The sequence below is a fragment of the Tachypleus tridentatus genome, chromosome 5 (genome assembly GCF_004210375.1).
Source record: "Tachypleus tridentatus isolate NWPU-2018 chromosome 5, ASM421037v1, whole genome shotgun sequence".
NCBI classification, from domain to species: Eukaryota; Metazoa; Arthropoda; class Merostomata; order Xiphosura; family Limulidae; genus Tachypleus; species Tachypleus tridentatus.
In genome coordinates this window covers 22844593-22871748 of record NC_134829.1, presented here as the reverse complement: position 1 = coordinate 22871748, position 27156 = coordinate 22844593, and the positions used below count along the sequence as shown (strand labels likewise).

Below are 27156 nucleotides of genomic sequence, written 5' to 3'. Positions count from 1 at the left end.
ACTGCTAAGTTTGGGACGGCCAGCGCAGATAGCTCTCGTATAGCTTTGCGCAAAATTCAAACAAAAGAAATAAGTAGTTTCTAATTTCAGATTATTCTCCACAAAGTAAAATCACTGGAGCTGGATTACATATAATGCAAAATGTTCGAAATAAAATGTATATTCTCACTATCTCTCGATTTTCTTGTTAGAATACACTTAGGTTTTAGTGATAAAACAGAGACAAATGTTGGAAGCACCTTCTGTACTGAATGTTTGATTGCAATTAGTCTTATACAAAATACGTGTTAGTCAAGGTTTGTAGCACGAGTCAACTGTAAGAAAGTACGGAACTCTGAATGCGCACGCTCAGTGTCCTAGCGTGCAAGAACGCGTAGATTCACCAATAAATGTTGGTTTCCACGGAAGGTTACGTGCTGGGAAATGGGGGGAGGTTGTTTACAGAGTAGGGCGAGCAATCTTTCCTCAGAATCGATGATGACGTCGAGCAGCAAAGGGGAATGAGACCTCGATCCGTTCTCTGAATTAGCTACCGAAAGACTGGCCGTACTAACGTCCAATACTGATGTATAGAATGATGTAAATTCGAGGAGATTGTAATTGTAAGTAACACTATTGTATGTAAACTATCACTAACAACAAAAATCACTTTTTAAACAAAATATTTTGCTTACTATTTTTTTTGCTACTGTTTTGGTAAATTTCATAAATTACAACATTTTCCTAGCGAATTTCAATACCAGTAAAGTCATGTAATGTCATTGTTCAGAAAAAAGATTAATATTTGAATTGTTTTTGTTTGCCCTTTGTAGTCGAGAAACTTACCAGTAAATAGGTTTGTAGATGTCTAGTTGAAGAGAATAAACGTAGTTTTTTGGATGCATAATTTGATAATCGTTCCTTGTTAAACATAATTTGCTTCACTGATAGAATGTATAAGACTGCAGCGAAAGCGTGTTAGCTTCACTAGTACACAATATAACTTTAAGGAAAAGCAGGCCTTACAGGTGCACGCTTCCATCCCATCGATATATATCACTGTCGTTAAAATATGTCCACTTCTTTTATTATAAGAACTTGGCATATTTTTATTTTTGACTTATCTTGTAAAAATACTGACTAAAAATATTAAAAAGGAAGACATCAAACGTTCTATATAAAGATCTTTATGATGAAAAAAAGAAAGAGCGAAATTGATGGAACCTTACGTTGTTTAAATGCGATATAAGATATAACAAAATAATGTACTGCATACACTAACCTCTTGAACCAATAAAAAGAAGTCAGTTTGGGATTACTAATAGATTTTGTTGACTGGTAAGCTGGAGAGTCATAGGTTGTACTAACATGCTTACGTGGACTAACAAACAAGTTAAAGATATTTCGTTATCTTGTTCTGTATGACTAGAAAACTTCTATTCAGTCTAGTTCTAACATCCATTAGAGTAAGTAAAGTATTGGTAATTAGTTCTGGAATGATTTTTCTTGTAAATTAAAATTAACCAAAATAAGGAAAGAATTCAAGACATCATACATTGTCACTGACTAGAAATATAAGTTATTCTAAAACTCTATCCACGTTGTCTATGAGCCCTTAAAATTATCTTAGGACTAACAAATCACCTCCAGTTACTTTAATTTTTTACTACTTGATACTAGCTATACAACAACTCCATATATTGTATAGAAATTAATCTACAATTGTTTTAGTTAATTAATTTGATTTTCATATTTACCATTGTTCTTAATGCTTCTTCTAAGCCTTATTATTTTTAATCTCTATGCTCTTCTCATTGAGTGGATGCTTTAGCTCTTGTTGCAGATTTACGTTTAACTGGTATTTCCGCTTGCACATTCCTTTTTTTTTATGAGATAACAGAGGTTGATTAGGGTTGCTTTAATTATGTTAGACATGTTTTACTGTTTGTTTAATACTTTGTTTTTCTTTGTTACTACATTTAACATGAATATCATTTATAGAGTTCCAATGTTCTAGCTATTTATTGTACGATTCGGGTATTTATTTAACTTCACAAATATTTCTTTTTTTCTGTACTATCTCCGCTCTCCTACTATTTAACTCTATACCTACAAAATGTAGCATGTGTCTTGGTGATTTGTCTCAGATGTCAAGTTCCTCTAAAGTTACATTGTCGGAGCCGTTTGATGGGCTTTCATTGGTCACAAGACGTTGTTGAGTAGTACTGTGTAAAGTTTTGCTGATACAATGGTAAATTGTATTACAATTTACATGAAGCTAACAACTAGTATCTATCTGTTTCGTTAGTAAGGTATATTGTAGTCTTTGTTTACTGTTACTTTCGTTAACAATATTGGTTAAGGCCTTTGATATATCCCATTTTATTATTATGCTTTTGTAGCAAAGATTATTTCGCATTGTTAGTTTAGCATACAGATTTAAGACTAACCTAAATCTACTAATCCAGTCGAATTTTGTGAGACGTTACTGGGTTTACGGCCGAAAATATCGTAAATAGTGAGGGTACCTAATAAGATGAAACAATATTTTCTAATGTTTATAAGTAAACAATGTAAAAACAAAATATATTCAATTAACTATATTCAGTGCCATATTTACTTTTATTTTTGATCGAAAAATAAATGACATTAATTTAAACATATTTACTATACTGTACGTCTCTGAGTCCAGTTTAAAAAGTAGGCTGTAACATGAAAATATTAATTTTCGCAGGTTTATTGCTGAGAAAAACGTATGTTTTTTACAGATTTCTATCTATTGAAAAGTGTTCTTTGGAAAACGTGGTAAACCTATTCTGGTCCCAACAATATTGTGTATTGTGATTTTATAGGAGATTAGATGTTTATCAAAAAATACTTTTCAATTTATTAGACTTTTATTACAGGTTTAGGTTATGGTTACTGTGAAGAACGTCGGCCCCTATCTTCAAAGTACTGTTTGAGCTCATTTTTTATGAAATGTGGGTTTTATGAATCATTTACACGAAATAATCGGTCTGCTTTCAAAACTTAGGCTTTGATAAGTTGTTACAGGCAACTTGGAGTCCTGTTACTGTTGTAAAACATTATAAGCTAACTTAATGACGTATGTTAGAGGAGCTAATATTTGTACCAAATTTTAAACTATTACAAACCTCAGAGTTTGGCTTGTTTTGGTTTTTAAAACAAGGAAGGTGTTTCGTACTAATACCAACCACCCATGCTTATTTAAGGAATACGTTTGATATTTTGTAGATAAGCACAAAGTTACACATCTGTGCTATGCCAACCAATGCTATTGAAACCAAGTTTCTAGCATTATACGTTTCCGCAGACTTACAGCTCTGCTACTGATTGTGTAACACATACGAGCAACTTGTAAAACATAGTTACCTTTTAAACTGTCGTCTACGTTCTACGTTATTATACTTTACAACTGGTTTTGAATTATTCAATTAAGAATTAATACCCACTATTGATTGGTGTGCTAAAATGTAAATCCGAGGTCTCGTGGTTTGCGCTCCGCGTTCCCCTTAAAAAAATCGCATTCTCCTCTTTTGGTTGTGAATATATTGTAAGACTTACAGTCAAATCCCATTATCCAGTTTTACGTGAATAGCTTAAGAGTTGTCGTGGGTGGTGTTGACTCGCTGCCTTCCCTCTGATCTATCACTTCAAAATTAGGGATAGCTATCGCAAATAATCCCCGATTAGTTTTGCGCAAATTTCACAAATAAATATCCATATATATTGGTAGTTTTCATCTTTTTACTAGAAGGTTAAAGTAATATATTATCCCTCGTCTATTTTGAATTGCTAGTGCTAAGAACTACGAAGTTTTGTTTTATATTGGTCAATTATCTCTAAAACCTGTCTATCTACTTTGCTGTTAAAGAAGTAAAAATATCTGTACATAGCATAAATAAAAGCTAAATTCTGCCATTAATAAAAGTGTTAAACGTATATGGTTTAACATACCATTAGGCATGAAATCTTAAAAATTTATACTTTTACCTAACTAACTTGTGATAAATATGATACAGAACTTGGAATGGCCTGCTGGTTAAGACGCTCGATTCGTAATCTGAAGGTCGAGTTTTCGAATCCCCTTCACTAAACAAGCTCTCCTTTACAGTCATACGCATAAGTGTTGCTCCCCACTGGTACAGCGGTAAGTATACGGATTTACAACGTTAATATCAGGGGTTCGATTACTCTCGGTGGACTCAGCAGATAGCCTGATGTCGCTTTGCTATAAGAAAACACACACACGCATAAGTGTTATAATTTAACAGTCAATCCTACTTTTTGTTGGAAAAGAGTAGTCCAAGCGTTAATGATGGATGGTGTTGAATAACTACATTCTCTCTAGCCTATCACTGTTAAACTAGGGGCAGCTAGCACACACAGTCTTCGTGTAGCTTGCATGAAATTCCAGACTTATTTTATGTGTTTACAGTGCAATACATGTATTCATAAGCGAAAGTATCCGGCCTTGCTTGTGTTATTATGTTGATAGTTTGTGTATTCTGAGCCCATTTTAGCATGAAAACATTATATATATAATTTTGTTATTAGGCAACATAAGATAAAAGCCGTTGTTGGAAAGCATTGTTACCAAAACGCACTGGCTTTTCTATATAAGTTGTTATACAAATAGTCATCTCTTTTCTATATGGTTTTATCGCTGCTTGCCTCACTAAAAAGATGCGCGCGCGTGAATAAGATAAATAATACCAAAGTGCACAACTTTAGGATCCATGTAGTATGTGTGCAAAATTTCAGATTTCTAGGTTCTTTCTTTTTGCAGCTATGGCGATCACACATATACAGACACACACTCTCATTCGTGCACGCACGTGCATATTTATCTGTCTGTGATTTCTATTTGTAATATAAGGAACCAATAATTTTTCTTGTAGTTTTTCTCTAGCTTGCCCTCATTAAAAGGTGAGTACGCGCTTGCGCACAAGCAAGTAGATAAGTAACAACACTTAAGTACACACTCTCAGGATCCACTCAGTATGACTACATTTTTGCTAGTTTGCCTAGTAAGAAGTTGCGCAAATGAATGTGCGTACTTACATGGAAAAATAATAATACACAAGTGGACACTCTCGGGTCCACTTAGCCATAGCGAACATTTTCAGGTTTGTAGGTTCTTTCCTTATAAAGCTATGGCGATCACAAACACAAACACGTCCTTATCATTATTATAAATATGTTTCACTTAAATAGACGCCTGACATGGCTAGGTAGTTAAGGCGCTTGACTCGTACTCTGAGGGTCGCGGGTTCAAATCCTCGCCTTTTCAGCCATGAGGGCGCTATAATGTGGCGGTCAATCCAATTATTCGTTGGGAAAAGAGTAGTTCAAGAGGTGGCTGTGCGTGGTGATGACTAGCTGCCTTCCTTCTAGTCTTACATTGCTAAATTAGGGACGGCTAGCGCAGAGAGCCCTTGTGCAGCTTTGCGCGAAATTAAAAAAACAAATAAACAAAACTTAAATAGAAATTGAATTGTGCATCAATTACATTAATGTTATACGTGAAAAAAATCCCCTAATAGATATAATATTTAAATTTGATTTGACACAAAGTTTCAGAACAAGCCAAGAAAGTTCAAATATTTTGAAGGATGCTGTTACTATGTGATAATAAGAAGTCTTATATGATTGGCTATTTAGTATTTTTCCAATCATTGATCATCTTCTGTATTCAAGCTTTTCATATTCCGTAACGACTGCCGAGAGTTCAGTTCAGTCTCGATCACCATTATGTTTTATTGTGTGAGAGGTATTACAAACACAAAACATATACACAGCTATTGACTGAACCCTGAGTTAAATAGCTACAAAAATCTAAATGGGGTAGTCAATTTTTATAATATTTGGATCATCAGATGTAACTGTTGCAACATTTTGCATGGGAATAACCCGTTGTGACAACATCTTAGACAAGAATAACTATTTGTGACAACATTTTAGACGGGAAGAACCAATGGTAATATCTTAGACAGGACAATCAGTTGTCACAACATCTTATAGATAATTAGTTGTTACAAACTTCTAGTCAGAGTAATATTTTTGATGTTGAAATTAGTGTTTATAAGTCAATGTTCAATCGTTTAAGTGGATGATCTATTGTTTTTAAATGTAACCAAAACTAAGACAATGATAATTAATGGTTATAATATTTATTGTTTCAAAATTACAGATGGAGATAATTAATTATTAAAAATTCCTGAATAGAAGTAATTATTCGTTATAAAACACTTGAGGGGCGGATGTTAATAATTTATTGTCAAATTATAACTGGAAATACTCAATTTAAAAAAAAAAATCATAGAGGGAAAGATAACCCTTTGAAAATTATTTTTCGATTAAATGAATTGTTCCAAAACTCTCAGGCCATAATTGTAGATCGTTAAAAATGTTCCAGACAAAATCCTGAACTAGTATAAGAAATACAAAGAAAAACTTAAACTCGGAAAATCAATTGCTACAATATCCTATACATTTTAATCAATTATAACAAAATCCTGGACTGAAATAATCAATTCTTGCAAAATTCTTAGTTAGTTTAATAAATCACTGCAAAACTGGGATAATAAATGGTTACATAACCCTAGGTAGGGATAGCCAATTACTACAAAACCCTGGAGTGGATTAGTAACTTTTTGCAGTTCTAGGTGGAGATTATCAGTTACGATAAATCCTAATAGCTGTTACAAAGTGTTAGTCTGACATACAGGCTATTGTAAATGTTTTCTCAGTAAAGATTACGTAAGACACTTTCAGAAGGTATTTAAACTTGTATATTCCTGTATCTCACTATTTTTCTGATATTTCATAAGAATATAAGTTACGTTATCACTTGTTAGAGATTTCTGTTTCATCAACAGTAGTATCCAAAAGTATGACTCAGTTCATAAAGTAAGGTCTATGGCGAAGTAACGACCGCTCTTACTGGCCTTATCTAATATTTCAGGAAGTTCGTCTGGCGTTCGGAACATCATGCTTCCTACTAGAAGCACCTAAATGCTAAACAATCTTCTGTTATGCACTTACGCCGGCGGAAATTTTGAAAATTCATATAAACGGTAGTGCTTTCTCATTGATTTTCTGCACAACATACAGAGAATACTTTAGAAAATTATTTCCAGCACGTACTTGCCGTGACCAAACCTTAGGTACGAGCAATTCGCTATGCAATCTTATTTCAAACATCCGCTGTCAGTTGGTTCAAGTTAGACTGAATTAGAGGATGTGTTTGACAGAAAACACTAGATGAAGCCAAATTTTGTTATTTGATATAAAAATAACGGTATTTAACAAATATACATTAGCAGCTTATATTCCTGTCTAAATATCAGTTATACGGCTAAAGTTTTGCTGTTTATTTATTTATTTTTTTCATAACCTTATAGTACTAAAATATCTTGGCCCGGCATGGCCAAGCGTGTTAAGGCGTTCGAATCCCGGTCGAACCAAGCATGCTCGCCCTTTCAGCCGTGGGGGCGTTATAATGTTACGATCAATCCCACTATTCGTTGGTAAAAGAGTAGCCCAAGAGTTGGCGGTGGGTGGTGATGACTAGCTGCTTTCTCTAGTCTTACACTGCTAAATTAGGGACGGCTAGCGCAGATAGCACTCGAGTAGTTTTGCGCGAAATTCAAAATATCTTGAATCCCCCCTCCACAAACAAAACAAAATAATAACTACAAACAAACTCAAAAGTAAATATTTTAAATAGATTAGCTGGAGTTGCTGTGCGCGAATATCTGAAAACAAATTAAAAACAGCATAAATTAGACACTATTTGCCTTAACCTGTTTATTTTTCTTATTGAATTTCGCACAAATCTAGTAAAGAGCTACTTGTGCTAGCCGTCCCTAAGTAGAAGCGATAGTCTAGAAAGAAGGCAGCTAGTCAACACATCCGCCAACTCTAGGACTACTCTTTTTACCATAAAAAAGAATATGTAATGTACTGGGTTAACAGAAAGAAGTTTTAATACGTAAGTTGTAGCTGTACATGCCATGAAAAGGTGATCGTGGCTTTCTAGGACCCTGTTTGTTATATTAAAAAAGTGTGAGTTATACTTATTGCAGGTAAGAGCTTTTATAGGTGTTCCGGTAGTTTCTGGTGGTTAGGGACAAAAAACATTAAATTATTCCGTATAATGTGTACTTAAGAACTTGTAGTAGCAGGATCCAAAAAAAATGTTATATCAACATTTGCCTTAAGTTGTATTCAGTGTGGTTAGGTGATATAACCAAACATTGAGAACTCATAATTGTGTACACCAACAAACATCAGAGAGCTAATACCACGAAACTCAGTTTCCCTCGCTTATTTTGTCTCACTTTATTCATCGTGCAAAATTTGTTTATTTCCTTGTTTGTTTATAATTAAGCACAAAGCTAAACAACGAGCTGTCTGTGCTCTGTTCAACACGGGTATAGAAACCAGGTTTCTAGCGTCATACGTCCGCAAACATAGCGCTGTACCATCGCTGGGCATATTGTGTAAAACCTAAACAGCTTTTGAATGCAACCACGAAAATATATCATAATGTTAATGATGCAGCCATGATGACAATGATGTCAAAATTTTCAGTATATTGAAAAAGAAGATGCCAGAATTTCTACATTACAACCACAAAAGAAAAGTCCAGAATTTTTAAAACATAAAAAAGAATATTTTACAAATTATTGAAGATTATCGAAAAAGTAAAAAATACGAATTTTAAAACACACTGAACAGAAACATGTCATTATGTTTTGTAGTGCAACTAAAATATCAGGAATTACTACAACGCATATATATATTAGAAGAAAATGTTGCTATAAATATGCCACAAATTTTTAAGGTATCGTGAATAGGAAGGAGTCACATTTTATCACTGTATATACAAACAAAATGTCACAAGTTTTTAAAAAATGTTTTATTAGTGATGCTGTAACAGTTTTCTTTTTCTCTCCAGTAGTTCAGTCCCCGCTAGTACAGCAGTAAATCTACGGATTTATAACCTTAAAATTAGAGGTTCATTTCCCCTCGGTGGACTCAGCAAATAGCCCGATGTGACTTTGCTATAAGAAACACGCACACAACATATACACTTCAGTGGTTCAGAGGTAACTTTGAGGGCTATACTGTTAAAATATGGATTCGATTCCAATAATGAATAAAGTGTATAAAACCCTTCGTAAAGCTTTATATTTAAAGCTGACAAACAAATAACTATCTCTGTATATTTTTAACGAGATTGAATAGGTTTTAATTTATTGAGCAATGTTATTGTTTCGTCGAAAACATGTCTCTCTTGTTTTATTCGTTGTTAATAAGATTGTGAAATAAAGCAACGTAAAATGTTTCATAATTATCTTGTCTAGATTACTATTTATAGATTGCCGGCATTTTCATTTGTGAAATTCATTGATTTTACTTTCAGAAGTTGTATGACATTTTCCTATTGAAGAAACGTATTATCTTTGCTCAAGATCGAAATACTGGGGACTTTAAGCTAGAAGCGCAAAACTTGATAATGAAGAACAGTCTGTATTCACAATGAAACTTGAAGGTTCTGCATTATTTTCTTTCTTTAACCGTTGTTCGCGAGGCAACTATTCGATCCATAATAACCAGTTTCCGATAAAATGCCATCATGAAAGAAAAGCGACAGAAATTGTATTAGAAGAAAAAAGAATAAACTAAATGTATTTCACGTTACGTATAAACTAGGTTTACGTAGAATATTACGTGAAGAATAAAATAGCATTATATGTATTTTCCAAAAAAAAAAAAATTGGGTTCGTGATAAACGGAACACGCAAGGATCACCGAGAAATGGTACCAATTTCATATATTTATTATTTCGTTTTCTATCGAGACTGGACTAAAGGTGGATCCATTTCATCATTTTATTACTCTAAAGTTATTTTATTTTTATAGTTTATATATTTTCAGCGTTTAAATAAATGAACGTATCCTTTTTTTTTTTGGTAAATAGTTTCAAAACTTTTCGTTAGTTGTAATCTTTAGCCTGAATAGAGGGTTTGGTGGTAAGCCTTTGTTCTTTCAAAGTAAATCATCATCACCGAACCAAAAGAGAAAACATCACTCTTGTTACATCTAAGTAAAAATGTATTTAATGACTATGGCCTAGCGCGTTAAGGCGTGCGCTTCGTAATCTGAGGGTCGCGGGTTCGCGCCCGAGTCGTGCCAAACATGTTTGCCCTCTCAGCTGTGGGGGCATTATAATGTGACGGTCAATCCCACTATTCGTTGGTAAAAGAGTAGCCCAAGAGTTGGCGGTGGGTGGTGATGACTAGCTGCCTTCCCTCTAGTCTTACACTGCTAAATTAGGGACGGCTAGCACAGATAGCCCTCGAGTAGCTTTGTGCGAAATTCCAAAAAAAAAAACAATTTAATGACTATGGTAGATGTTATACACATTGAATTAAAAATATATTAATTAATTTCAAGTGAATTTTACATTTTAAATATTGGATTGAATGGAAACAGCAGTATTATACATAACTCTACGATGTCTCCTGTCTACACTCCCAGGTCTGGCGTATTTTTGTTTTCTTAGATCATAACTATTTTTATTTGGATTTTAGAACACAATTTCCGTTAAATAAAGGATTACTAAAGGATTCTTACGAAAGTTATTTTGTATTGGATTTAATTAACTTCGCTTTAATTAACGAAACATCAGTGTACTGAAACAACAGAGTGCAGCCATAGCATTCAGAATGATGTTGTTTGTTATATGAAAGATTTAAATTTGCTCAACAAATAAAACTAGTAATAATCGATTCGCTGTTTAACATTTGCTACGAAACAATCTATCTTAGTCCAAATTTCAAGCGTTCGTTTTGACAGCTAGAGCTTAAGTGCTACGTGAGTGGGGAAAAAACAAGAATGAAAATAGTTTAATGCACGAGAGAAAGCTTGAATATTCGATCACAAGAAATGGGTTTTACAAATTTCCTTTGTTAAGTAAATATCAAACAAAAGTTCTTGCTTGGGAAAATATTCAATCCTGACTGTCTCGTGAGATTTTACAAGGGGTTTGTACCGAGTACTGAATTAAGATGCACTCTAAAGCAGCACCTTTTCATGCACAAAAGATTCTTAGGGAATACTGAAAGTCTTTTTTTTACTGCTTAAGGATTCTAGTTAATTTAGTTGGGGCGAAGTTTTAATGCTTGCATGAATTTCCATTTGATATAACTAGGGCAAGTAAGGCCTCGATGATAGCCAAGTTGATTCAACGTAATTTTGTAGCTAGTATTTAAGACAAAGAATATAGGGTTATATAATATAAAGTGCAAGTACTAGTATATACTTCAGAACAAAGAATGAATAGCGCAAAACAATAAAAGTAAGGAGGATAACAAAATAAATTATTATAGTAACTGGAAATTGATGTATTGTAACGTACAAAAGACAGAGTGCATATTAATGGTAAAATATTACATGTAACAAGTTCTGGACAAGGACTTAGGAGTCGTATAGTAACTAAAAGTGTTGCATGTGACAAGTTCTGGACAAGGACTGAGGAGCCATATAGTAACTAAAAGTGTTGCATGTGACAAGTTCTGAGAACAACGTTATCAGTGTGTAGCTAATGTAAAGACAATAGAATTATCAAAAAATATTTTGAATTGAATAACAAAATAATTTTTATGCTAGTGTACACCGAGTGGTAAAAAGTCCACATTCTTTGTCCATATAAATAATATGGGTGGATATAAACGTTATACAGACTTGCTTATCTCTCTACTTACATATGAAACATTATGATGAAACAGAATGGATGTAAAGACCTAATACTTTGGATTTTCATACGTGTTGAGAGATATGTTTTTGTACACTTAAATACTGTCACAGTCTTATCTGTCAAAACACTAATAATTGGGAGATTTTCAGCAATTCGTTTCAGCATTAATGACCTTAGTGAAAAGGTGCCCTTCTTAGGCCTATCATTTTTAACTGTAGATTCCTTACCTGTTTCTCCAAGCTAATTAACTCATCCAAAAGTAAAATTCTCTATCGGTGTCATGATGCGAGTGGACAGAAATTGCTGTGCAATAAACGCCTAAACGAGTATGTCTAATAACTTCTAAACTCCTTCAGATTATTAAAAATCAAGTGTGTGTATGTAACTTAACTACTAAGGCGACAGTCGTGTTTAGTTATTTTTGTTGTGAATTTTTTTATGTCACATTCTGAAATATTGATTTGGTTTGAGTTACGTCCATGGCTCTCTGTTTTACTTATAATTTAGCAGTGCTAGACTAGAGCAGAGACTTCCAACAAGCGGCATGGAGGCAGCATGCGGCCCGCGGCATGGTTTTGCGTGGCGGCGAAAGTCTATTGAAAAATAACTACTTTAATAATTTTTTTTGTAGTAAAGAAATGGAAAATTCTGACTTGCGAGGTAAAAATGCATGAAAGCTCCAACTGACATATACTAATGAAATTTTAAAATTTATTTTGTGAGCACCTGTATGTTTATTATTTATGCCTCTATAATTTCACAGTAATAACTTGATAGTAATTGCTTTTAAATTATATCACATACACCTCGGCGTATTATACCAGCATTACTCCTGCTAGACAAAGTGGATTTCTCTGGTTGGTGGCTGTTGCCAGTCTGTCAATTTGCTGTTGTGGAGGTTGACGTGTTCTAAATTATCACTGTTCAATTCTGTGATAAATATAAACATGAGTAAAGTTTTCAAGAAACGTAGGATTGACAGTGAAAACAGAGTTCACTAGGAATGTTGGGAACTTGATTATTTGACTACAAACAATAACGGCAAGTTGCAGTGTTTGATTTATATGCAAATTACATCAGTGCCCAAAGACTTTAATATGAAAAGACATTATTCAACGATACATGAAGAAAAGTATAAAAAAATATGAAGGAGAAACTCGAAAAGTTCAGATTGCGGATTTCAGCAAGAAATTAAAACAACAAACGAGTATGTTTAACAAGTTGTCAGAAAGCCAGACATCTGCTTTGAATACTTCGTACATCGTTTATCTTGAACTTGCAAGAGCAAAGAAACCTTTTATTGATGACAGTTTAGTAAAGAAATGTGCTGTTGAAATGGCTAAGACGTTTGGAGATGCCAAAATGAATCAGTGCAGCTTTCCAACCAAACCATACAAAGAAAGGTCACTAATATGGGAGAACAATTAGAAAACTCACTTGTTAGATTGGTTGAAAAAAGTACTTATTTCTCACTTTGTCTTGACGAAAGTACTGATCAAGCAGATGTAAGTCAGCTGTTAATATATGTACGCATTATTCATGAAGATTTTTCAACGAAAGAGGAATTATTGAATGTATGTGCTCTTCGTGGGACCACAGAAGAAAAGGATATCTTCAAGGCAATGAAAAATTCAGTTGATAAAATTGTAGGTTTCAATAAGTGTTCAACAACAGTGACAGATAGCGCACTTGCGATGACTGGAAAAAATTAGGCTTTGTTGGTTTTTCTAAGGGAAAATGAAGTAACTTGTCCAACATTTCATCGTCTTATTCATCAAGGAGATTTGTGTGGGAAACCAGTGAAATGAAACGTAGTTTTTAAACTTGTTGTTAAAGTTATTAACATGATAAGAGGAGCTGAATCAGTTTTTTGAGGATATGGAGACAGAAAGTAAGGTGACTCAGTGCCTGAAAGTGTCTGGAACGATTCTTTGGAATAAGGAAAGAAATCCCTGCATTCTTTGATCAATTTGTTTCATCGGATACAACACAGTTGGAAGAAAAGCTCAAAAGTAAGGATTTTCTGAAACAACTGCCTTTTCTCACAGACATCACCACTCATCTTAACGGTCTCAACCTGAAGCTCCAGGGTCGGAACCAGATGGTATCAGATTTAATGTGAAACATAAATGGGTTTCGAAATAGGTTAAGAATTACAAAGTTTGTTTAGAAACCAACGACTTGGCCCACGTTCCAAGTTGCCAGCAATTAACAGAACAGCTCAAAGATGACGAGCCACTTGATTTTTCAGAATTTTAGGTAAATATTGAAGATATCATAGATGAGTTTAACGCAAGATTCTAAGAATTTGAAATACTAAAAAGCAGGATAGAGCTGTTCAATAATCCTCTTTGAACGAAGTGAGTGTGACCGTCGCTTAACAACGCCTTTATTTCTGAAGGGTAAGTACATTCGGTGACGGGCATTCGAGGGTGCGACACGTAAATTGTGAGTTGAGCGCTATGATCACCAGGTTGGGCTAGGACCTCTAACATATTAGGTAAGAAAGCCGGTGATCTCTTGAAGTATGAATGATGTTTAGTCTCATCACACTTCGGCCTAGGCAAGCTGCTTATAGAGCCACACTTTATGAACTAGTATTTTTAAAACGTATATAATTTCCATTTGTTATTATCACAGAGAATATCAATATAACCTTCCGCAAGTAAGATAGCAACGTATCATTCTTAATATAAATGTAATATTTTTATCCAGTTTTACTGGGATAACGGTTAACATTTGTGACAAGTATGGAACCATTGAAAACCTAGTTTTGGAGCAACGTCTTTCATGAGATATTACCTGAGAAAATTCATGGCTACTGCTTAATATTGTTAAAAAAAAGTGTGTAAACAAACTGAATAAAATCTAAGTTAAGATCAATGTTTTCCGTAAGATGATCTCTGCAAAGACTACGGCCAGGATGCCACGTAGTTTTTGTACATCAAAAATGAATGGGTCACGAGGTGACCTTGTTGTGGTCTCTAGATTTCAGAGCCGGAGAGCTGGTTCGAATGTGACGCCACAAAATATTCGCCACATTTTCAGTTATGTGTGCGTTTTAAGAGTTACAGTCAATTCCTTAGAGGGGATGGTGGTTGGTAAGTTTCTTCTAACTTGCTAGCTGCCTTCCCTCTGGTAATTATTTCAAAATTGGGAAAGCGGCAGACAACATTAATAACTTTGCCATAAATATTAAATACAAGTACAAATAAATATATATTAATTATGAATGTTGGCACTTTCAGCTGGAGTTAATAAATTAATAATGAAGAGCTTACCAAGTCCAAAAAGCCCAGTCAAGAAGACAAATACATTCATGTTGTTGAACATATGTGATGGTTCTAAGCCCGAAATGAAAAGAGGTGTTAAACAGTATGTAATTTCTATCCCATCTTTCCGAATCCAAAATATTCAATATTTTCTTGATGTTGTCGTTTTTGAACTCTAAAGCGTGGAAACACTATAATTTTAAAATACACACTGGTTAATTGCAAATTGATATTTGACTGAAATTGTCAAATATATTACTTTTCTCCTTGTTTTTAAGACTTCACTGCTGCTAATCGAATAAGTACATACCGAAACGTTTGATGAATCATGTAAATGTTTTTTTTCTCATATTCTGAACCGTATGTGGCTTCACGAATCGTAAAATAAGCAAATGCGGCTAAAAGAAGAAAAGGAACATCACACACACACATATATATATATAAAGCAAATATGGTGTTTGGGGAATGGTGAACGCATAGACATACTGAAAAAGCGAACAATAGAACATTCCTCGTGCTAACGAGTAGCATTAAATTATTTGATTATGGAGGTCTATAACTTGAATCACTGGTTCTAGAATGCTTATTACTTAGAAAATTAGAACAGGCAGCATGAAATATAACATGGTGAATGTCTATCGATTCTTTGAAAGAACTTATCAGTTGGTTTATTTCGGATATTCTCGTAAAGCTGTCAAGAATTGTTTGTTTGTTTCTTTTGAATTTCGAATAAAGCTACAAGAGGTCTATCTGCGCTAACCCTTCTTCATTTACCAGTGTAAGACTAGAGGGAAGGCAGCTAGTTACTGTCAACTCTTGGTCTACTAAAGAAAAAAAGTAAAAGTACCAACAAATAGTGGGATTAACCATCGCATTATAATGTACCCATAACTGAAAGGACAATTATGTTTGGTGTGACGGGGATTCGAACCCGCGACCCTCAGATTACGAGTCGAGCGCCCTAACCACCTGGCCATGCCGGGCCCTTTATTTAATTAGTTTCGTTTTACAGTTTCTTCAGAAGTGTCCACTGACAGTACAAATCTTTTAAATTGTTTAATCACTAAATTCTGTTCAAATCTATAACGTACATTTGTGCTTTTAACATATTACGTAGTAAAGCTTATTGTTGAAAGAAAAGTATTATTGAAATAATTAACTGTCACCCGTAGTAAACTAAAATTCTATCAAGGTAACAGATTGCAATAATAAAAAGATATGATGAACAAATAAAACAATAAACAGTATAACTGCGATCCTTTGTCTCTCTTCACCTGTTATCATAGTTCTTCAACAAGAATTTCTTTCAGTGTACATGGTGGCTTTGGTAAGGCTTTATCCAGAAAAGGGTGGTTTTATGTCAGGTGTTACTTGTCTGTGATTAGTTAAAATAATTATCAACTGCGTTTCTCTCATGCTGTTGTTTATAAAGATAGTCAGTGTGTTGGGTTCTTTCGTTTTCTCCTATATACGAATGATTGTGGATGTTACATTTAAACTGGTAAACAACATTGGAGACAAGACACCCAATTTCAGATTGCAAATAAATGTCTGTAAGACAGTTGGCTTTATCACATTATAGTGTAGTGTATAGAGGCTTTGAAAGTTGGCTTTTTTGGGGTTGTACCTGGCCGTTGTATAATTTTAATCGGTAGTTCAAAGAGGTGTTATAAAAATAACTTTTTTGTGTTATCTTTGTAAAATCGAATTTTTCTTCCTTTTTATCTGTGTTTTCTCATGTTTGAAGTGGGATGCTGATTTTTGTGAGTTATAGTCCTTGAAAATTTGTTCGATGTAAAAAAGTGAATATTCATTGCTCAGAAGAAGTGATTTTAGATCCAAGTGTGTATAGTTTTTTTTTCACCACAGTTGCGATCGATTCTGTTTACTTCTCCAATAACTGCTTTTCTTGGAAGATTTGGGATGATGGCAGTTGGAGTAAGGAACACAGGTTTTCTTATTGGTTTTTGAAACAAGGTAAATTGTATATTGTTATCTTTGTCGATACTCAAGGCAACAGCAAGAAAATCTGTGTTTCTCTTATCATTCGAATGATTCAGTGTGAGCTCAGTGTTGAGGTCTATGGAACTTAGAAAGTCTAAAAATTGGGTTAAAGAAGAAAGACTGTGGTTCCTTAGTCCAACCATGTCATCGAATTATCTAAGCTAGAGATCAGGACGAGTGATGTCACCTTGAAACCACTTGTCAGCTACGATTGTTTTAAAAATGTACACAAATATTATGGTATAAATAACAGCAATTCTAATACATATTAAGACACCACTGAGTTGGAAATATAGTTTGTTGTCAAAACGAAAATATCTATTATGAAGGATGAAAAATAAGATTTCTGTGACAGTACCTGTTGACGTTCTATATATCTCCAAATTGTTTATGTAATTTGACATGAATTCATACACTGCATTGACAACATCCTCAGTAATGATGGACAGGAAACTACGACGTCCAATCTAAAGAGTATCATTATGTTGGTTACTTGATTCATGATAACATATTGTGTATTATTTAACTGAACTGGAACGTAAGCTTGACATGGCCAGGTGGATTAAGGCGTTCGACTTATGATCTGAGGGTCGCGGGTTCGAATACCCCGTCGCACCAAACATGCTTGTTCTTTCAGCTGTCGGGGCGTTATAATATGACGGTCAATCCCACTATTCATTGGTAAAAGAGTAGCCCAAGAGTTGGCGGTGGGTAGTGATGACTAGCTGCCTTCCCTCTAATCTGACACTACTAAATTAGTGACGGCTAGCCCCTGATAGCGCTCGAGTAGCTTTGTGCGAAATTTAAAAAAACAAACAAACAACTAACTGCAACGTAATTTAACAACAGTACTAAAATTGTACGCATAAACTAGGAAAGCCTTTCAGCAGCACTGTTATATACTGAGACTATGGGTTTTGGTGACATATCCGGTTTATGTTTCTTTGGTAAACCTTATAATTCTGACATGCGACTACCAGAAGTTTTAAGTTCATCCATTAGCTTCTTTGGAAGATTATTTGTTTTTGTAAATTCATATATAATATTTTTAGAGTGTGTTTTGGATGTTTTTAGTATAGCAAAGTCAAATTAGGCTAACTCCTGTGTCCACTGAGGGGAATCGAACCTTTGATTTTAGCGTTGTAAATTCAATGACTTACTGCTGTCCCACAGGGGTGACATCTCTTTAACTTCCTTCTCAATTTTTTGTGGTGTCATCTTAAATATTTAAAATTTATTCTTGAGGTGATCAAATATTTTGTTAGTAAGTATTCCTATTCATAACTATAAAATCTTTACACTTGCCCGATTATTTTAAGGGCAAGTTATTTTGAGAGATTTAAGTTGTACTTGGATTGATTATTCTAATGCTTTTGCAAAATTTTCCTGTTCTTTTTCCTCACATCTCCCCCGTCACACCAAACACGCTCACCCTTTCAGTTGTGGGGGCGTTATAATGTTACGGTCAGTCCTACTATTCGTTGGTAAAGGAGTAGCCAAAAAGTTGACGGTGGGTGGGTATGACTAGCTGCCTTCCCTCTCGTCTTACACTGCAAAATTAGGGACGGATAGCGTAGATAGCTCTCGTATAGCTTTGCGCGAAATTCAAAACGAACCAAACAAATGAATCCTCACATCCGCGATTTTGGTTTGAATATTTTTGTTAGCATGGGAAGGTTGTTACGTGATTGTATCAAAAGGGTGTTAATTGAGATACTTAGAAGCTGAGTAATTTGTTGCATCTCTAGTTTAACAAATTTTACAAATGGAATTAATGTGTAAATCATTGTTATCAGTTTTTCCTAATGCCGAGATGTTGGTTATAGTGGAGGTTTGAGTTTGTGATATTTTGCTGGGTTTTAATTGTTTCTTTATTTCCATAGATGTGTTTCTATCGAATAGAATAAAAAGTTTATTCAAGAGAAGATATTGTGTTTAAACACACTTGGTTTGAAAGTTTATTTGTTACTGTGAAATCAAATCCTTTAGCTAGTAGGTTCATAGAGGAAGTTGAGGTTGGGAGGTTATTTTGTACTGTTATTTTTTAACTGTTGTGATGTTTTCTTGATTGTTATTAACATTTGAAACAAAAATATCTGAATTTCGATTTGTATTTCAGTAAACGCTCCTGAAGAAGTTGCGAAGTGAAACGTTGAATATCTAATAAAATAAAAACAACATTTTAGTGTTATAAGATCGCTAATTTTTCTTCTATACACTAATACGCACTAAAGAAATTAAATATTGAAAATATAATTTCTATTGAACGAGATATTTGGCGAGAAAAGTATCAATATAACTGTAAAATTCTTTCGGTATATCAGCAGTAAGCCTAACAGTTGATAATACTGAAATTAGGGCTAGGGACCCAGCGGAGGGTACGTTATAGATAGTACACTGTGTAGCTTTGCACTAAAATCAAAGGGTCCATTAAGTTTCTTCATAAAAAAAAGTATTTGCGTAAAATTTCGCTGAATATCCAGATAGGTTTGATAGCAGTTTAATTCCACTTGGCTTCGGTGTAAACCTTTTTTGTTACATATATATATTTGAGATGGTCCCCTATAGTAATTATACCATAAAATATATATATCATTTAAATTATTATTATGAGTCATCAACATCCAGGCAAATACCACAGCAACTGAGATGCATAAGAAAATAATTGTTTGTGGTGTGAAATGAGGTGTTAGGGACCTACCCTGTGAGAACCTCGCCGAGACTGTTGGTAGTCATCGTCAGTTTCATGTCATTCGAATAATTTATCAGTCTACACCATGTACCTAAAATATCAAAGGTAAAGATGTGCAGACAGCCATAAATCAAATATTTTAAGCTTAAATTACCAAATTTGCTCTTCAAGAACAACTCTTGTAGGCATAAATGCACATTTTATATGTATATGAAGTTGTGCCTCAGAAGATTGATATACAATCAGAGTAAAGGCTGTTACACAAACCTTAGGTTTAAGGTGCGAGCTTAGAATCTTTATTGTGTTTTGTTCATTATTTTCTATACGTTTGCAGCTGATATTTTTTATGTATGATACTTATTAATTGAAGTGTCGAAGGATATAATGTTTAATGACATCGAAGAATACTATCACAGAGTAGGCCTCAACGTTTCCCATAACATTAACAGATATTTTCCACACGTGAATGATTTATTTGTCATTGGACTTATGAACCACCCAGTATATTAATAACTTTTATGTTGAATGATATAATTAGTTGTTTATTTTATAGTAATTCTGTGATGTGTGAGTGTTTCATAGTGATTACATTGTAATGGTTCAAAGAAAAACCTGAAGATTACATAGATTGGAAATATAAGTATTAGGTCTGAGAGCTATATTTTAGAGATTACGGACTTTAATTAACATGTCAAACGACAAGTATGTTCTATAATTCTTTTGAAAAATGTTCTTCTTGTTTATTTAGGTCCGTGGGATTTCACAAGCAAGTATTCCATTTATTTACAATGTAAAAGGTGTCTTATCGATAAATAATTAATCCGAAATTTGCATCGTCATGTTATCGTGGATTTTTCTCGTATTTGGTGTGTTACGACTGACGTCGGTTATTAGTTTGCATGTCAATTGTCCACTTCATTGTGATTGCGTACAAAGTATGGTAAATTGTACATCATGTGGGTTGCAAAAAATTCCTAAAAATATTCCTCTGCAGACTGAGTTACTGTTTCTATCTGATAATCGGTTAACGAACTTGGTCAAACAAATACCCTTTCTGCCTCGTCTGTTAGAGTTGAATTTATCAACCAATGAAATCAAGCAAATGGGCCGTGGGTCAATCTTTCAAAATTTGACAGAACTACGCTTACTGGACTTGTCTAATAACAAGTTTCGGACCTTATTCAACGGAGTCTTTCGTGGTTTGTACAAGTTGGAAACGCTTGTCGTTACAAACGGCCACCTCAAGTTCATTGATGAACACGTCTTTGATGGCATGAGTAATCTTAAACATCTGAACCTACGGGAAAATTCTATTCATTCATTGTCAGTAGAATGGTTTTACGATATGATGAATTTAGAAACCCTAGAGCTTGACAACAACGAAATTTATTATCTCAATAGTGGGACGTTCACAGCACTAAATAACCTCCGGCACCTTTCTTTATCTCATAACAGGATCAGAGGAATTAGCGAAGAAGCTTTTCATGGACTTCGTAACCTGAAAACTTTGCTGCTGAATCACAACAACATTTCTGAAGTTCCCACAACAGCTCTCCAATCTATGAAACATCTGAATGTTCTTTTCCTTGACGCTAATCCAGTTCCTAAGTTGCTGACAGATGATTTTACTCTTCTTTCTGTAAAAGAGATATCTTTGTCAAACACATCTACGCTTCAGATGATAGATCGTGGGTCATTTCGAGATTTAAATAACCTGGAGAAGGTTTATCTTCACAACAACCCAAGTTTACAGTTCGTAGATCCCCATGCTTTCATCAATGTTCCTAAGCTGAGAGTCTTGATGTTGCATAAAAACAATCTTTCTGTTTTAAGTTATGAAACTGTCTACGAACGACCAGCCGTTCAGCTCACAATGTACGGCAATCCACTTCTCTGTGATTGTAATGTTCGATGGATCCTAATGGCACTAAACAAAAAAAGAAAATTCTTCAATCGATTTTTTAAACTCGGATCAGTTAAATTGTTCTCAACCTCAGAATCTCCGTTCTTTTCCGCTCAAGGCTTTGAGCTTCACCAACATTCCTGAGCAGTGTAAACCAGTTTTAGTTGATTCTCGTAAGGAAACAGTTGACACAAAAATTGGAGATTCTCATATTTTGAATGTCGTGCTTTTGGTATACCTCCACCCAAGATCCATTGGATTCTACCCTCTGGAGGTGTAGTGAATGAATCAAACAATGACTTACGCGTTCAGATAAAACATCCTAATACGCTAATTTTGTACCACTTGAAGTACAAAGATTCTGGAACTTACCAGTGTGTTGCCGAAAACAATATGGGTGTTGCCATAAAGAACATAATTCTTCACATTGGCAGTGTAGACATTGGGCTGTTTCCCCAACGAGTGTCTTCCACATTCGTAACAGTTGTGTGGAATGGCACAGCACGGAATAACTTTCCAGAGTATGATATACTTTACAAAATTGACAACCAGCCAGAAGAGCAATATCAAACAGTCACAGTCAGTTACGTATATCGCTCTTATACTATAAATAATCTTGAACCAGATACAAATTACAAGATTTGCATTGCTGTCAAGATTAGAGAAGAAGACAAATACATCAAACTATCTTGTACTCACGTTCATACCCGAGATGCCAGTTTTATTATGCAAGGCATTTACACCACAAGCAACGTGGCGGTCGCGGTAGTGCTAGGAATTGTTGCGGCAATGTTGTGTATTGTTTGTTTGGTTTCCATGGCAGCCAAGAAGTACAGACAGCGACACTACGAAACACCTGAAAAGTCTCTCATTACTGGCATGGCTCACGTACCCCCAGAGAACCTTAACAGCCCTTTGATGCCTCGGATTAGATCCTGAAAATAAAAATAAAATGAGCAGGATGATTTCTGGAGTTGTTGATTTTGTTATTTTACGTTCACAAGCTGGTTGAAGAAAATCCTAGTTGGTAAAGTTGCACACAGTATTATCATAGCTGGTAAAATTGGTTTGTGAATGAGAATACATTTTTAGACGAATAGGGAAGAAAGGTTTCTTGAAGATGCGCTTAATATATTTCCGTCAGACCAACCAGTTTTGAATCAAGTTTTCAAACACAAAGCGGCTGTTTTCTTCTTTTTAATTAAATTCATAAGTGTTTAGAAAATGGTTACTTTAAATAATTTCGTTTGTTGATTATTAGAGTTATAAAAGAAAAATCCCTTATTCATAGAAATAATAATAATCATAAGAAAATGTAGTCATAGATGTTAGTATTCAATACGCCTTTCGAATAGAACAGTTTCTAAGATTAAGCTCAACTTAAAAGATTTTTAGGATATAGTGCATGATTTTTAATGTTTTCTGATACTAACTTTCGAAAGCTGACAAGAAAAGTAGTAGAATTTCTAAGCTTGCCTTGACAGGTGTGGATGTTACAGTTGAACATGTTTTTTAAACGAACCTAACTATTTATCTCTTGAAGCAAAGCACACTACCTTCTCATATAATTTATTTGAATGGAACAAACTTCTTATCTAAGCTAAAAGATTTACATTGTGAACTTGTGTTTCTATTTGATGCTATTTTATTAGAACGTATGATGTTTGTTTGTTGGCCCTTTTATATTTAGAAAAGCATCTGCTATATTACCACTTCTAATTAGGTTTACTACAATAGAAAATAATGTCTACCAAAGTGAACTTTTTAATTTTACATATTGTTGATATAGATATTTTCAAGTGATTAGAACTATTAGACTGGTGAAACATATCCAAGAGAATTATAATCAAACTGAAGTACAGGGCGTGCTATAAATATCACTTATAAAACATATCCTGTCTGTTTAACCCAGTAGGTTCTGGTTACATCTCCAAAGTGGTGATTAATCTAACCATCATCAGATGATTATTTTACAGGGTAATGAAAACAATTCCAAGCTTTACAGTATTCAACGGGAAACATGTTGTTTTCCTGGATGTATAACAGTTCTTTGATGTTTACTATAGGCGATGAGTGTAACTTTTTTTTTTTTTACTACACATTGGTACTTAATCATCAATTCTCAGTCTAGTTTGAAAATACGTTATTAATAATCGCACAATTTCCTCTTTTATTATATATGTACACAAAATTACTAACATACTTTCGAAGATATAACCCTAAATGCACAATAGGGTCTATGACCCTATGTATTATTTAGGAACATTTCATTCTACTTATGTAACAAAAGAACATTTAACGTTGAACTGTTCTAGAAATGTAGTTCTAGGTAATTTTTGCATTTTAATCTGAACAATAATTTTATCAACGTGAATATTAATTACTTCTCAACTGTCATTGTTCTTGTTATCAATTCAGATGTAATGTTCACATCTGGTTAAAGCGTAAAATGTGTAAATGAATATATGAAGTTAATAAACAATTAAAAATAATTTTCTCATGTTTCAATCTAAGGACTACAACGCTTGGTCATCCACGAATAATTCACACAGAGTAGTCTAATTTCCTTCACTATTATTATTATTATTTTAACTGTGAATGGTAGCTTTCTTGTAATATAAGGAATCTAATTATTAACGCAAATATTAAACATCACTTTAAAAACGCCAATAATGTGATTTTATTTCAATGATTGTAACGTAATTTTAAATGCCAAAAATCTATTTCGTGATTTAAAAACTGTAATATCACACAAAAACCGCCAGCAATCTAATTTCCAATTCAAGGACAGAAATATAACTTCAAACGTTAAATAACCTGGTTTCCAGTTCATGGTTTGTTGTGTAATTTCAACTACTAATATTCTGACTTTCTGTTCAAGAGCTGTAGCATAAACCAATCTTCCGGTCTTATCAATTTATCAGTTCAGGAACTTTAAGTAACAAATACCTCCTGTTTATTATAGTTAACAAGACTCGCATGAAGTAACACTGGAAATGTATTTGAGATTAAAATACATATAAAACTAGAGGGTTTTGGAAAACAAAAGTATTTCTTCACGGAAGCAATACAAGCAATTTATGTCGTACTTTTGTCTCGGTGAGCATGTAACACATAGATAATTGGATTTAATGACATTTGTAGGTGTTTTGCTTGTATTTCATCTCACCCATTTCCAACAATGCTGTATATACATGTTTGGGACATTGGAAAACGTTTCCATGGATACAGTGAAATATGTTGTAGTTGTTTATGAAGTTATCAGTTTTCGAAAATTCTTTTATTTCTTTATTTTTTCGCACAATAATATTAAAATAAAAATTATCTCGCCACCAGGTGACTTTGTACTATTTACATTTCTTAATTTGAAACCATTTATACAGCTTATTCAATTTAACAGTTAAATCGACTAGAAGTTTCGGGTTTGTTCATTAGTTCACCGATTTCAATAATTCCGTACAAATCAGATGCATACCAACTGTAGGCACTCGTATAAAGTATAAAAATTAATCATTATATGATTACTCACTTCAAAGGTCGCACGATATTAAAAGTTAAGAACACTTTAGACGTGATGTTAGTAAATTCGACTTTGCAGTTTACTAGTGAATTTCTAAACACATATTTCACACTACTAGCTCTGAGGCTGATGTAATGTGAAAGGAAAACGTAGAGAAATTATTTAAATACTATTCTTTAAGGAAATAGGTCTCTAGTTCAGCAGTAAACTTAGCAAAGTGTTCCTAAAAGAAAGTCAAGAGTCAGCAAAAGTCCTTGTTAGTATTCAAGCAAAATCGATACGAAATGTTTCCAGTTTCAAACATCTAACTACTTGTGTTTGTTAACACACTAACATCTTAATCAAAGGAAATACAAACACAATGCGTGATAACTTATATATAAACAGTTTTAACTATAAACTTATATATAGATAAAATAAATAATAAGTTTTTCTTAGCTCTTAGAAATTTCAAATAAACGGTCTAATGGACCGACTCCGTATTGAAAAAAATGTTCTTTTTGTTTGTTATTAAGCATAAAGCCATACAAAGAAATATTTGTGATCTGCCCACCATGTATCTAAACCCAGTTTCTATCAGTATAAGTCCACAAACGTACCACTGTGATACTGGGGGCATTGAAAAAATAATGTTTGCTATAATTCCGAATTTACATGATATATTATCACGAAGCGTGGCAAGCTTTTATTCAACAGTACAAGCCTGTTGTACAGTGAGACCCGTTACTAAAGACTTTGTACTCACGATATGTCTGTGACATACGGACACCAGTCTGGTTCACACTTTGATAAGTGGAGTGCAAGGTGATGTTCATCTGAAGAATAAAGATACTTTTTGTCCACCATACAATTTGGTATTTGCATTTGCATAGTCTCTACAGCCTACTAAATGTATCTCTTTAGATTTTCAGTTTTTCTGTATACCATACCTGTTATTTTCTCTATTCTAACACAAAATCAACAATGTAGAGTAACATGAAACGTTGATTACTGACATCAAATGCCTAAAATAATGTTAAATGACAACTTTTAGCATGCGTAAAGTGACATGCTAAATAATTTGGTTCAACAGATAGATACGGACTTGCAGTGCAATGGGTAAACGTGTTTTTTTTTTTATGCAACAGGACAAGAAAGTTTTCTTCATGCGACGTTTCTCATATTATATTAGTTCGTGGCCCGGCATGGCCAGGTGGGTTAAGGCGTGCGACTCGTAATCTGAGGGTCGCAGGTTCGCATCCCGTCGCACCAAACATGCTCGCCTTTTCAGCCGTGTGGGCGTTATAATGTTACGGTCAATCCCACTATTCGTTGATAAAAGAGTAGCCTAGGAGTTGGCGGTGGGTAGTGATGACTAGCTGCTTTTCTCTAGTCTTATACTGCTAAATTATGGACGGCTAGCGCAGATAGCCCTCGAGTAGCTTTGCGCGAAATTATAAAACAAGCAACTATTTCAGTTCAAGTCATATTTTCGGAATCATCCGAGAAATAAGTAAAATATTTAAACATCTTGATGGTAATCACTTTATTGTTACATAAATTAGGTTGTCACGAGTGGCAAAGGTATTCTAATATATAAAGTATCAACTTAAAACTCGAAGAACAAGCTGGAACAGTTCGGACAATAAAAACAAACAGCCAACTTAGAGTTTTAAATATATTTTCATTATACATCCAGATTTTCGTGTAATTTTAAGTACAAGAACTATAAAATCATTTTGACTTGAAATTGTCTTTTTTTTTTCTTGTTCAACCAATCTTCTGAAAATTCGAAGCTACCAAAAGGTCAGACAAAAGCACCCCAAAACTTAGTGACGGGTACTGGTGACTAATTGTTTTACCTCTACTGTTTCAGCTCAGGACTAAGGACAAACAAAGGACCCCTAAACATAGCAACGAGTACTGTTGACTAATTGTTTTACCTCTATTCCTTCAGCTCAAATCTAAGGACGAACAAAATTACTCCAAATATTTGCGATGGTTATTGTTGACCAG

At 34.1% G+C, this 27156-nt stretch overlaps 2 protein-coding genes across 2 annotated transcripts; both read left to right on the top strand.

Moving 5' to 3' along the window:
• The first annotated feature begins 355 nt into the window (after nt 1–355).
• On the top strand, nt 356–24130 carry LOC143250700 (uncharacterized). The gene is made up of 2 exons (XM_076501606.1): nt 356–602; nt 20487–24130. The coding sequence occupies exon 2, from the start codon at nt 20577–20579 to the stop codon at nt 21783–21785; it is 1209 nt and encodes a 402-aa protein (XP_076357721.1). The 5' UTR covers nt 356–602; nt 20487–20576; the 3' UTR covers nt 21786–24130.
• LOC143251284 (leucine-rich repeat neuronal protein 1-like) lies at nt 22035–22580 on the top strand. The gene has a single exon (XM_076502723.1). It carries the CDS (start codon nt 22035–22037, stop codon nt 22578–22580), a length of 546 nt encoding a protein of 181 aa, XP_076358838.1.
• Nucleotides 24131–27156: the final 3026 nt, after the last annotated feature.